The sequence below is a fragment of the Tasmannia lanceolata genome, unplaced genomic scaffold (genome assembly GCF_043159265.1).
Source record: "Tasmannia lanceolata isolate RefF3 unplaced genomic scaffold, GAP_Taslan_0.1 ptg000020l, whole genome shotgun sequence".
Taxonomy (NCBI): domain Eukaryota; kingdom Viridiplantae; phylum Streptophyta; class Magnoliopsida; order Canellales; family Winteraceae; genus Tasmannia; species Tasmannia lanceolata.
Genome location: NW_027518697.1, coordinates 20381367 through 20394905, shown reverse-complemented (window position 1 = coordinate 20394905; position 13539 = coordinate 20381367). Strand labels below are relative to the sequence as shown.

General features: G+C 38.2%; 1 protein-coding gene across 2 annotated transcripts; it reads left to right on the top strand.

Annotated features, from left to right (window-relative positions):
• Positions 1-1080: 1080 nt before the first annotated feature.
• On the top strand, positions 1081-6333 carry LOC143854540 (cation/H(+) antiporter 15-like). 2 transcript variants are annotated; one of them, XM_077364559.1, is made up of 4 exons: positions 1123-1168; positions 2183-2468; positions 3120-4121; positions 5096-6333. In XM_077364559.1, the coding sequence occupies exons 2-4, from the start codon at positions 2268-2270 to the stop codon at positions 6224-6226; spliced, it is 2334 nt and encodes a 777-aa protein (XP_077220674.1). In that variant the 5' UTR covers positions 1123-1168; positions 2183-2267; the 3' UTR covers positions 6227-6333. The 2 variants fall into 2 exon arrangements, with proteins under 2 accessions (XP_077220675.1, XP_077220674.1); XM_077364560.1 differs by lacking the exon at positions 2183-2468 and having other exon boundaries at positions 1081-1168.
• Positions 6334-13539: the final 7206 nt, after the last annotated feature.

Below are 13539 nucleotides of genomic sequence, written 5' to 3'. Positions count from 1 at the left end.
AATAGTCTACTAATACCAAAAAATACTCAAAAAAACTTAAGAAGCAGATTTTAAAAACAATATAATGGAACCAACAAGAAAGAGGGAAACCCATGGTAACACCCTCTGTGGCACCACCTCTGCCCTTTCATTTCGCAATTCCTCTACCTCCTCAGCCCTTTCGCTGCTCCGATACCTGGCTCTCTCCAAATATGCGTCTAGCTATGACTGAGCCTCTGCCAACGTCCCAAATGAGCGGTAGCATGCTCCGCTAAATTTGTCAACTTGCTCATGGCACTCTGGCCAAGTGTAGTAAATCCCAGGCCTCCTGCCAATTAAAGACAGCATAGTACTTCTGCTTAATTTTGGAAAATGATAAATGCGCCCATTTTCATTACTTGGGACACCTAGCTACAATGTATTTATGACTACAAAGGTGTTGATGTACTTTACATTTGAGGAATGAAGTGACATGATTGGCACGTACAATGCAGCTGGGTGTCCCAAGTGATGAAAAGGGTCGCATTTATCATTTCCCTTATTCTTTCCGTCTTCCTGTTTTACTTTTCCAAGCGTCTTGCATTTTGTTCTTTTTTCCTTCTACCTCCTCTCTTCTTTTTTTTCATTTGTCTCATCTCCACAGGAGGATTCTAACCCACCAATCTATAGAGGTTTGAAATATTCAACACATGTGTGTGATTACGACCATGGCTTTGGTGGGCCATCATGAGGCAATCCATATATGGTCCTGCTCCCATGCCAAATGCTCGTCCCATCCATACGATCAATACCAACAAAAAATTAGGGTTCAACTTCTCTTAAGAGAAGCCCAAAATGGCCTCGCTAAAAATCAAGGGACCAGATCTTTATGATGGTTAGGACTTAGGACTTAGGATAGTCATTTTAATCGATTGTAGGAAGTGTTACATTCGTCCCCTTTTGTTAACTTGGGACACCCACCCCTACTGTATTTATGAATTATGAGTTATGAGTAATCCTTTACACTAGAGGTGGTTGTCCTAATTAAAAAATAGGGGGTAAAATATATCAATACCCAATCGTCGTTATAATCTTCTTCTTGGCTTTCCTCCTTTTCTTCTTAGCTCATTCTGCTGCAACTTTTATTTTTAGAAATTAGCTCTCGACAAGTTAGTAATCAAAATATCGTTTTACAGAGGTGGAATAAAAGGTACTCCCCTTTATCACTTTGATCTTGCCCTTTCTTTATTTTAAACCTCAACCCTAATCATACTAATCCCTAACCCTAAAACTCTGCATTTAAATTAAATCGGGCGTTTCCGTTTAGAATCGAATTGGAGTTTTTTTTCTCTCAAGAAAATCCCATTCAAACAGAAAACATTCAAGAGAGCATAGTACTTTTTTTTCTCGAAGCGCGTGAGAGGCGTTAGTCGTGGAAAATGATAAAAATCCGAGGGTTACACACGGATTCTATTCCACGGAAATGATCCCTCCACGTTGGAATAGTCGGATTCCACGTAAGTGTAATTTTTCTTAGCGCTTTCCGTTTCCAGGCAACAAAACGACCATATTAGCGCGATTCCACGGAAAGTAGGGCTATTTTATTTTCCGTTTTCGTTTTCCAGGCGCAACTGAACAGGCCCTTAGACTTCCATAGTTTTCACGGTTTGGCTTGTAATTGGAATCTCATCCTTCACCGACAGGAGTTTGATCAGTTCAAAAACCCTTCTTAGCCAAAAACCGGCTACACAATATTAGCCTTTCAGCCAATTTCTAAAAGGAAAATGATATCAGCACAACCATATTTTAATAAGTGGACAAACTTAGCTGGTCCTTTCTTTTTTAACTAGCTTGTGAGAGCTTTTTGGAACTGTAACAACCTTTGACAGCTCTTTAAATAATTAAAGACAAGTAGAGTTAGTGAAAATACAGTTAAAGAATTAAGGACGAGAAGCGTTAGTGCAACTATAAAAACATGGTTGTGCTTATATCATTTTCCTTTCTATAAACATCTCATCTTATTTCATCCTTACCAATTCCGCAAACAAACAAACAACTTGGCTATTTTCAGTATTTGGATGCCGTTTTTCAAGAAGTTATTTTATTGAAAGGCTACCAGCCTTTTGACCAGTCAACGGTCAAATTCACCCCACCCTTTCATCCGTCTCACCCCATTGTCTCTCTCTCTCTCTCTCTTATTTTCTTTTGTTTCCCTATCTTGAAGGAGGGAAAAGGCAATCAAGGTTCTCGCAATGGAAATAGGCCTGTAGCTCAGTGGTTGAGGCTTTCTATCTTTTCTACAGAACAAAATGAACATATCATCGGCTCCCAACCCGGTTTGTTTTCCGATTGGTACACCCAATTCAAATGGGCTGTATCTTGGTGATAACCCTTTCAATCACTTCTTCTCTCGCTTTTGTTTTCAAGTCTTCCTCATGACCATGATCACGCGCATCGTTCGAATCCTTGTCAAGCCACTCAAACAACCAGAAATTGTGTCACAGGTTATTGTAAGTTTTTTTTAACCCAAAATTTATCTAGGGAGCCCGGCCGTCACCTAAAATTTTAGGGAAAATTACATTTACACCCTCTCTAGTTTTTGATACATCCAGTTCTACCGCTATAGTTTAAAACGTGACAACTACACCCTTGTAGTTTCAATTTGTATAAGGTAGGGCCTCTCAGTTGACGGTTCGTCCACTGATTGAAGGGTTAGATGATCCGATGGAGCTGATTTTTTGGGCACACCCTATCTTTGTCAGGGCCTATCAAATGAATATTTTGGATCATCAAAACAATGTGGGCCCACTGTATTTTTGGTAGTGTATGGATTCGGGTATGGGCCCACATTGTTTGGATGATCCAAAGAGTTCATTTGATGGGCCCTGACATAGATAGGGTGTGCAAAAAAGAATCAGCTCCATCGGATCATCCTAACCCTTCAATCTGTGGACAAACCGTCAACTAAGGGGGCCTACCTTATACAAATTGAAACTACATGGGGGTGCAGTTGTCACGTTTTAAACTATAGGGGTAGAAGTGGATGTGTCAGAAACTAGAGGGGGTGTAAATGTAACTTTCCAAAAAATTTATTGATGAGTTTCATCATCAATATTATCTTATTCTTTTTCTTTTTATGCATTTGAACATATTTTCCTCAGGGCGGTATCATCATTGGCCCATCATTTCTTGGACGCAGCAAAATGTTTGTCAAATGGGTGTTTCCGCTCAATAGTCATTACATCAATAACACAGTCGCTAAGATTGGATGCCTTATATTCCTTTTCATCGGCGGAGTAAAGCAGGACCCAAGCATGATAAAACAATCGGGAAGAAAGGCAGCGGTTATTGCTATTTCCGGCTGGTTCCTTACTATAGTATCAATCTTGTCTACAGCTTCATTCCTAGGCAAATATGTAACAACAGACATAGGCACCAAGATAGTATTTTACTTCATCTCTGCAACTATTGCAGTAACAAATTTTCCTGTCGCCCAGCCCATTCTCGCTGAGCTCAACCTCCTCAATTGTGACCTAGGCCGACTTGCCATGGCCACGTCATTGGTCAGCGATTTATTAGGATGGGCGGTGTTCATGGCCACGACATCGGTAAGAAATAGTAACGGGAATGTTTTGAGGTTCATGTCGTACATAGGGAGCATGGCTTTACTAATAATAGTCCTAATCTATGTTGTTCGGCCGGTGATGAAATGGATTATTCGAAAAACACCCAAGCGTAAGCCAGTGAACAAGAAGTACATTCCACCGATCATCTTATCGGCCTTCATTGTATCGTTCGTTAGTCAATTTATGGGGGCAACGATGGCCCAGGGGCCTTTGTTTTTGGGGCTGGTGATACCGGACGGGTTGCCTTTGGGAGCGAGGATTGTGCAAAGTTTTGAGACTGTCAATAACATTTTGTTTTTGCCATTTTACTTTAGTAAGGTTGGTATCATGACAGATTTGTTTTCCGTCTCTTCATGGAAGAGCTGGTGGGCGATGCAAGTCATCATCTGCAGTGGATACATTGGGAAGACTGTGGGGACTATATTGGCTTGCCTCTTTTACAAGATGCCTTGGAGTGATTCGATATCGCTTGGTCTCATCTTGAACTTCAAAGGAATTATAGAGTTGTTCGCATTTTCTAATCTCTTGGAGATCAAGGCAAAACACCTCTACCCTTTCCTATTTTCTCTTTTTTCTTGTTCAGGGAAGTGCGGTCAGTATGCATGCTTTGACACCAAAATCAATTAAAACTTGGGAGTCCATATATTCAAGTTAAACTTCGGTATGCATCTATTGAGAGAGAGAGAGAGAGAAAGTCTCTTTCTTGTTGTTGATAGAGATGGATGTGTTGGATGTCCATCCAAGCACACCCATTAAGACTTCTATGAGAGAGAGAGATATTCTCTTAGTTCTTGTTGACAAGGACGTATGTGTTTAGATGCCCAAATTGCCAAATTGCAATTTGGGTGCAGATCCTAATGCTATAAACTTACATGTGTGTGTCTGAGAGAGAGAGAGAGAGAGAGAATCCAACACATAGAACCATGACATAGACTTATATGAAAGGCTAGAAAATGTGCCCACGAGGGCTCCCACGGAGGGCAGCATCAGCCGGGAGTGCCACCGTCTGCATGCCCTACATATGGGATAGATAATATTTGCTGCTTAACCCACAAGTAGGATATGAGGCGAATGAAAGTCACCCGAATGCCGCCATTATTGCATCCTCTTAGAACTCATTCAAAAAACAAAAATAAAAAGAAAAAAAGAAGAAAATTATATGCTTAGTTTTCCTAGTCTTGGCGAATCTGGACTGTTTTATCAAAAAAGTTCAACTTTTTGTAAAATATTCTCATTAGTCACGACAATACTTATATTAACATTCGTTACAACAAATTTTATTCCTGAATAATCATATTTGACTTCAAAACCAAACGAAAATAAGATTATTTGAAGATATTTTTAAATGTATAAAAAAAACCTTAAATTTATTAACTAATTTGGGATCAGTTTACAAGGAAACAACCAAAGATTGTTGCTGTGGTGATTAACACATTAAGCATTTGTATATGCTTGTTATTATTTGAAATAAATTCCTCTTTTACATAAGGATCTTATGTTAACTCTTTCAGGTTATATATGCAACTGCTTTTTCGGGTCTGGTATTCTCAACGATCATGGTAACCGCCTTCTCGACAGCCCTAGTGAGCATCTTAAATGGAAATTCAAGAAGATACTTGGCCTACAATCGGAGAACGCTAGAACACTCAAGGCCTGGCACGAAAATAGATATATTAACATGCATCCATGGCGACGAAAACATACCTTCCATCATCAACCTCCTCGAAGCCTCCAACTCCACTAGAGAAAACCCTATCTGTGTCTACGCCTTCCACCTTGTAGAACTCGTCGGCCGTTTGTTTCCCATTTTTATAGCCCACGATTCCCGGGGAAAATCATCTTCCTCAACTAAAGACGAGCACTTCGTGAAAGCCTTTCAAAATTACGAGCAGCATAAAGGAGGACTAATCTGCATCCAACCCTTCACAGTGGTTTCTCCTTACAAGACCATGCATGAAGATATCTGCAAGTTTGCGTTGGATAAGAAGGTAAAGCTCATAATCATACCATTCCACAAGCAACGAACGATCGTCGGCCATATTGATGAGTCAGATAATGCCTGGAGGGTTGTAAACCCTAATATCCTAGAAAATGCCCCATGTTCGGTCGGTGTTCTTGTCGACTGCAGGGGCCTCGGTAGCGCAACGTGGACTACCCAAGGCAGCTTCTCATACAACATCGCGGTTATATTCTTAGGTGGGGCCGATGATCTGGAGGTGCTTGCCTATGCATCCAGAATGGCTGAGCACCCGCAAGTGAGCCTCACCGTGATGAGGTTCCTTAAGGCCTACAATGTAGAAGATCCAATGGGGGATGGTCAATTCGACGACAAGGCATTGGAAGAATTCAGATACAGGAATGCAAGGAATCAGCGTGTGGTTTATAGAGAGGAGGTGGTGCAAGATGGATCAGAGATGGTTACTGTGATGCGTTCCATGGGGAGTGGCTACGATCTTATGATTACTGGCCGACAACAAAGTTCAAAGTTACAGCTACTCAATGGGTTGTCTGAATTTACCAAGTCCTCAGGGCTAGGACCGGTCGGCGACATACTCGCCTCGCCGGATTTCTTTGGTGGTATGGTTTCAGTGTTGGTGGTGCAACAACAATTACATGTGCGAACTGTTGTATTCAATGTATAGTTGTATTTTAAGAAAGGTGTGTTAACTTTTTATGTGAAAAAAGTCTTTTTGTAATTCAAACTTACAATGGGATGTTTTTAGTCATTATATGTTTCTCCTTCTTTAGGACTTGCTTTATGCTTTTGGGCTTCTCATTCAAAGTATTTGGGCTTCCCTCCAAAAGGACTAAAGTCATGAGAAAACTTTAGTCCTAGATGGGAAGTGTGAGAGGATTGGAGTGGCCATATATATACTTTCACTCTCTTAGCCTTGTGAATGAGCAAGAGGTCATGAGGATCCTACACCACGAATCGCCCACTTGGGTCCGGCGGGCTTTTAGTCTTACCACACACGCCCATTGCCCGGCCCGGCCCGGCTCGGCTGTCCGCACGCGTGGGCTTAATGATTTTTCTCTTTGTTTGTTTAATTTTTCTCTTTTTCTTTTAAAGGTTTAAATATTCTTTAATTTTTGTTTAAACTCATTATTACCGTTTAAGATTCCGTATCAACGTGGTTTAGTGGCAGTTTAGGAAACGTCTGTCATGCATTAGATGGTGGGACATTTCGCTAATACGTGCCTCTTGTTTTTCTATAAAATCGGATTTAGAGATAACAGAAAGGTATCCTTAGCGAAAAAACCTTCCTGATTCTCTTTCTTCTCTACGTCTCTTTCTGTTTCTGGAATTTCTGGTTTTCCTCAAAGATTATCTGATCAAAGCTTTCTGAAAGAAACAAGAGGGGGGGGTGAATTGATTTTAAACACTAAATTATGCCTTTTGAAAATTTAAGTAGTGAACCTAATTTGAATTTTCTTCTTTAGATTAGATATTTGGTTAGTGCAAGTAAGATTGAAAACAAAAGAAATACCAAACCAAAAACAAGAATAATGGTGCAAGAAAAGGAAAGAACTGAAATAAACAAGAGGGGGGGGTGAATTGATTTTAAACACTAAATTATGCCTTTTGAAAATTTAAGTAGTGAACCTAGTTTGAATTTTCTTCTTTAGATTAGATTTTTGGTTAGTGCAAGTAAGATTGAAAACCAAAGAAATACCAAACCAAAAACAAGAATAAAGGTGCAAGAAAAGGAAAGAACACATCGATATATAGTGGTTCGGGCAAAGCCCTACTCCACTCTTCTTAAGATCGTCCTTAAGGTTTTCCACTATTGGAGACCTCCACGATGCCTGGCTCCGAGGCGATTACACTTCCAAGGGATATTAAGTAAGGATGCCCTTACACCTTTACACCGACTCTCCTTCTTCGCCGAGTTCTAAGCGATGCTCCCTAGGGTATTAAGGTAGGATGCCCTAGTCACCTTTACAAGAAATAGAAGTTGAATAGCTTGGCTTCTCTTGAAAGCTTGATGCACTTTGTAGTGCCTTGATTGCTCTTGAATAGTGGTTGCAAGTGAAAGCTCTAAATCCAAACTCAAAAGATTTGCAAGTTGCAAGGCAAGTTTGGAAAAACAAATTCTTAAGCTCAAATGGATTGCAAGTGTGTTTGAAGGCTTAAGGAAGTTTTTCAAATGTTCAAGAGGAAGGAAATGATTCTCTAGTATATGTATATATATCCTTTTCTCAAAATATGACCGTTTGGGGGTGTTGATATCAAAAATCACAAATTAATTCAAATCCCAACGGCTCTTTTCTATGTTGTCGCGAGGTTCTCGGAGCTCCGAGAAATTCTCAGAGTTCCGAGAGAACGGTCAGAAGAAGAAAAATTCTACTGGACCATTTCTCGGAGTTCCGAGAAAATGACCAGAGTATGAAAAATACTACTGGACCATTTCTTGGAGTTCCGAGAAGCCTAAAAATCAGCAGACTTTTTATTTTTATTGCTTGTTTGATTTTGGGCTTTTGGAACTCAATTTTTATGATAAATTTGGAATGTTTTATGAGGGTCCCAACATGTTGGTCCACCACATAACCATTCACTAAATCATTTTAGTTCTTAAGTGTTTTTGAAAACTCTTTTGAAAACCTTGCCTTGAACTAATAAATCAAAAGAGAAAGGATGTACAATAATACCTATGTAACCTTCAACTTCTCTTTAGTCTTGGTGTTCAATTGATCTTCTATCTTGTGTATGCTTGCTTGAGAGATGATGTGAGCTCCACTTAGCTCCTTTGACTTTTGTGTTGGTACGTCTTCAAGCATGATCATGTAGTGTGTTGGTTTTTTCAATGATCAATCATATCTTAAACACAACACTTCAAGGCAAATTGATTAGTATTCAATAACACAATCAATTATGTTTAAAATCATCAAAACAAGATAGGAGAGTAGACCCTTGGGCTTACACTTTCTGACACATATAAGCGAGTTTGATAGGCATCCGGGCTGCGTGAGTGCACACCCCTGGAGCAAGAGTTGTTGTATCCTAGAGACATACGCTGTGAAGCCCATTTTCACCGTTGATTCGTCATAGTGGGGGCGAGATTTGTCTTAAGGACAGCGAAGATCCTTCGTGCCTCAACTCGATAAATGATCTAACGACTTTGTTTATTTGCTTACATTTAATTCTTGCAGTAAATAGCTACTGTCGATTTATGATTCCAAAGTTGCGAGATTAAAAGGTTACAAGATAGTCTTAATTCCTAAATTACAGATTTCCACATCGATTTTACTAACAATCTTACGACAAATCTTTTCCATCTGTGATTTGTAATTTTTGGGATTTCAATTACTGGAAACTAATCATCATGGCTTCCCAAACCGAAAGACTGGAAAAATTTGACGGATCGGATTTCGGTAGATGGCAAGAAAAGATGTGATTCTTTCTAACCTTTCTAAACCTAGACTATATCTTGAATGATCCTGAACCGTCACCTAATGAGGAACAACCTGCAAGAACCCATCTCTCTGAAAAAAAGGAAAAGGGATAATTATCTCTATAAAGGACATATACTGAGTTGTCTCAGTAATCAATTGTTTGATGTGTTTTTTTAGAATTGAGTCTGCAAAAGAGTTGTGGGAAACTCTAGAGCAGAAATGCCTAGTCGAAACAGCGGGTTCTAAGAAACATCTTATTGGAAAATATTTTTGATATCAGATGGTGGATGGTAAATCTATTATGGATCAAGTGAATGAGATCCAGTTGATTATTTCTGACATACTTGATAGAGGGATCAAGATAGAAGAACAGATCCAAATTGATGCAATTATAGAAAAACTACCACCTTCATGGAAAAAATTCCAAGACACATTATTGCATGACAGAAACGATTTTTCTCTTCAAGACTTGTTTGTTTATCTTAGAACTGAAAAGCAAAACCGTTTCAGAAAATAGAAATCTAAGGCCTATGAGTTTAACTCTAAGGCAAATCTCACTGAATCTTCATCTAGAGAAAATATCTTCTAAACCTGGGTTTGAATCAGAAAAAGTCATTTCAAGAAAAATAATAAGGATTTTAAGAAAAAGAAGGGAAACTGCTTTGTGTGTGAAAAAGCAGGTCACTATGCTAAAAGTTGTCGAAAAAACGATAAGAAGAAAAATCCTCAAGGAAACAATGTGCCTCGGGCAAATGTGCCTGAAGATCAATATCTGTCAGCCGAAATATCTGAAGTGAACCTGGTTAGTAACGTGAAGGACTGGTGGGTGGACACTGGTGCCACTAGACACATCTGCAGTGACAGAAGTGTATTTTCTTCCTACGAACTTGTAGGGGATGGAGAGCAGCTTTTCATGGGAAACTCGTCATCATCTGCTGTGGTGGGTAAATGAACAGTGTTGTTGAAGCTTACATCTGGAAAAGTTCTGAAGCTCTGTGATGTCCTTCATGTACTAGATATAAGAAAGAATATGGTGTTTGGGTCAATTCTGATCAAGAAAGGTTTTAAACTGGTTTTTGAGGCTGATAAATTTGTAATAACTAAGAGTGGTGAATTTGTGGGAAATGGTTACTCTAGTGAGGGTTTATTCAAACTGAATGTAACTGAGAACATTATGAATAAAGCTTCATCTTCTTCTGCTTATATTACTGATTCATCTTGTTTATGGCATGGTAGACTAGGTCATGTTAACTATGCATCTTTAAAGAAAATGATGACCACAAGTCTAATTCCTAAAAGTGATCAAGTAGTAGATAAATGTGAAGTATGTGTGCAATCAAAGTACTCTAAGAAGCCTTTTTCACAAAGTAGAAGAAAGAAAAACAGAACTATTAAGTTTAATTCACAGTGATGTATATGACTTAAAACATATTTTAACTAGAGGAGGTAAAAGGTACTTCATTACATTTATAGATGATTTCTCTAGATATTGTACTGTTTATCTTATTAGAAACAAAGATGAATCTTTTGAGAAATTCATTACATATAAAACTGAAGGAGAAAATTATTTAGAAAAGAAGATCAAAATTTTAAGATCTGATAGACGTGGTGAATACACATCTAATGCCTTCAGTGAATTTTGTGAAAACCATGGCATAATACATTAAGTTACTGCACCATACTCTCCACAACAAAATGGAGTTGCTGAACGTAAAAACAGAACTCTAATGAACATGGTAAACTCTACATTAGGAAGTTCAGGATTACCTCAAAATTTATGGTGAGAGGCTCTTCTCTCTGCTTATTATATTCTGAACAAGAAACTTTTAAAGATTCTGACAAAACTCCTTACGAGCTATGGAAGAATAGAAAATCACATTTTAAATACCTTAAAGTCTGGGGGGTGCTTAGCTAAAGTTATGATTCCAGATCCTAAGAGTACTAAGTTAGGTTCAAAGACTGTAGAATGTGCATTCATTGGATATGCACAAAATAGCAGTGCATATAGATTCTTAATCTATAAGTCAGATCATGTTGATATACAACCTAACACTATAATAGAATCCGGAGATGCTGAATTCTTTGAAACCATATTCCCTTATAAGACTAGTTTAAGTGAGAACACACTTAAAAGGCCAATTGAATCTATAGATAAAGACCATCATGTGTCTGAGGAATCAGTAGAGCCTAGAAGAAGTAAAAGGACAAGAATAGGAAAAAACTTTGGTCCAGAGTTCATTGCATATCTTCTAGAAGGAGATCCAAAGACATATAAAGAGGCAATGTCACTTCCAGATTCTTTATTATGGAAAGAAGCTCTCAAGAGTGAAATAAACTCTATTTTGAGTAATGGGACATGGATCTTGACAGATCTGCCTCCTGGTTGCAAACCTATTGGTTGCAAGTGGATCTTTAGGAAGAAATTAAAAACTGATGGAACTATAGATAAGAACAAAGCTAGACTAGTAGCTAAAGGGTTTAAGCAAAAAGAAGGAATGGACTTCTTTGACACCTATCACCTGTAACTAGAATAAGCACTATTAGAATCCTTATTGCCATAGCTGCAATTTATAACCTGGAAATCCATCAAATGGATGTCAAAATAGCTTCGCACCCTAAACAATCAATAAGGAAGGGCCTCTATCATAAGGGCAGCACAAGGTATCCTAAGAAGAATATGTAATTCTGGGCTAGGATTCACACGATATTTACTGAGTTTGCTCCACTCAATTTCATATAATTCCCTCACTAAGGTAGTTAATCCTGGCTTTCAAAGTATAGCTTAGTAACACACTTATTGATTTCAAACAGAATTTTATTTTCCTTTCTATGTTCATTACATCCCTGAAGGTAGAATCCAAAATGTGAATGCTTCAATCGTCCATAACACGATAGAGGTCCCTTACGGTTTATCGAATAAAAATTTTAAACTAGATTTAGTACATACAAGATAAGTCTCTCTCTGAACACAAAACAATGATAATATTTAATGGGTCAAAATTCAATAAAATTTAGAGGGTTCTAACCAAAGGCATAGATCAAGTATCAAAGTCCACATAGCCAAATTTGGATAAGATATAAGGGATTCAAACGTGTATCACAAGTCGATTTTTGGAGTTTATTTGGTCACATTCTGATAGGATTCAAAAGGTTTTAGGTTCTAAATATTGATCACTTCGTCAAGTTGTAACACATTCACTAGATTTAGAGGGGTCAAATCTGACTGCTAAGTTAGAAAATATTAGGCAGCTTCTTTCGATTACAATTATACAAATTGTTCTTTTTTTCTTCTTTTTTTATATAGCTCTGAATTTTCAAAATCTTGGGTTAGAAGACTTTGCTAAACTGGTTCATTCCTAAATTCTTTTATCTCGAAGTTTTTCATATCTCAAAATTTTTCTACTTATAAACTAAGACAAGACGGTTATGTAAGGACGAAACAAAGGTCTTATTACAATAAATTACACTTTGAAAGCGCATACAAAAGTAAAAATTCTTATCCTAATAAATCTAACAAGGTCAAATCCCAATGTTAAGCTCGAATATCATATTCTCTCTCGCTTTTCCTTTCTCTTATAAGGGGTCTTTACCGACCCGGTTCATACTAAGTTCATTTATCCTAAAGCTTTCTCGGTATCAATATTTTTTTTCTAACAAGGGAGGATACAATGGTAACCTAAAAGGTGGAACAATGAGAGTACTGTAATGACTATCAAATTTGAAAACACATATATCTTTCAAGTTTACCGAAACACTCACTTAATCTCAAAGACTGGTAATTTGAGGTTGAGATAAACCCTAGGATCAAATTCAGGTAACAATAGTGCGCACATAATATCGGATGGAATCAATATTAGCTGCATTTGATTTGAAGCAATTTCAACGAAATTTACTTGGATTTCACTAATGGCCTTCGATCTAACTTGAATAAATCGATTTACCAAAGAACAATCAAAACTGCACTACAGAGGATGAAAAATACAGGAGTCTTATCAAATCAAATCGAAAATTGATCGAATAAGAAAATTAGATGAATGGAATCATTCTCATTCTTGCACAACACTGATTTGAATACAGAACTAAAGGCTTCTAGTGCACACAAACTCACCACACTGTCAAATACCAATGTGATTTACTCGTATGCTAAATCAAATGCCCCTAGTTCAAATGAGCTGACTATATTTGCATATCTCATAACTAACTAATGCTCATATCAAATTGAGCACTCTAGATACATACAAGCTCACTATGATGGCCCATACCAATACAGCTAACTCACATGCAAGACCAAAGGCTCTAAGTTCTTACGAGAGACTAAACTTTCTTCACACAAGTACAACAAATCCACATACTGAACCAAGCGTCCGTGGTGCTGTGGGACACGATCCCGCGAGAGGGGCGTGGGGCGCGAGCCGCCGCGCTCTCCCTCTTGGTCTCCCGTACCCACGCGATTGGCGTGTGCATTTAATTATTGATTTGATTTCGTCTTTCATGTGAACTTGGGATCACTAAGGCAATCCGAATTCCACACGAAAGAGACTGACAGAGTCGCCACCTAGAT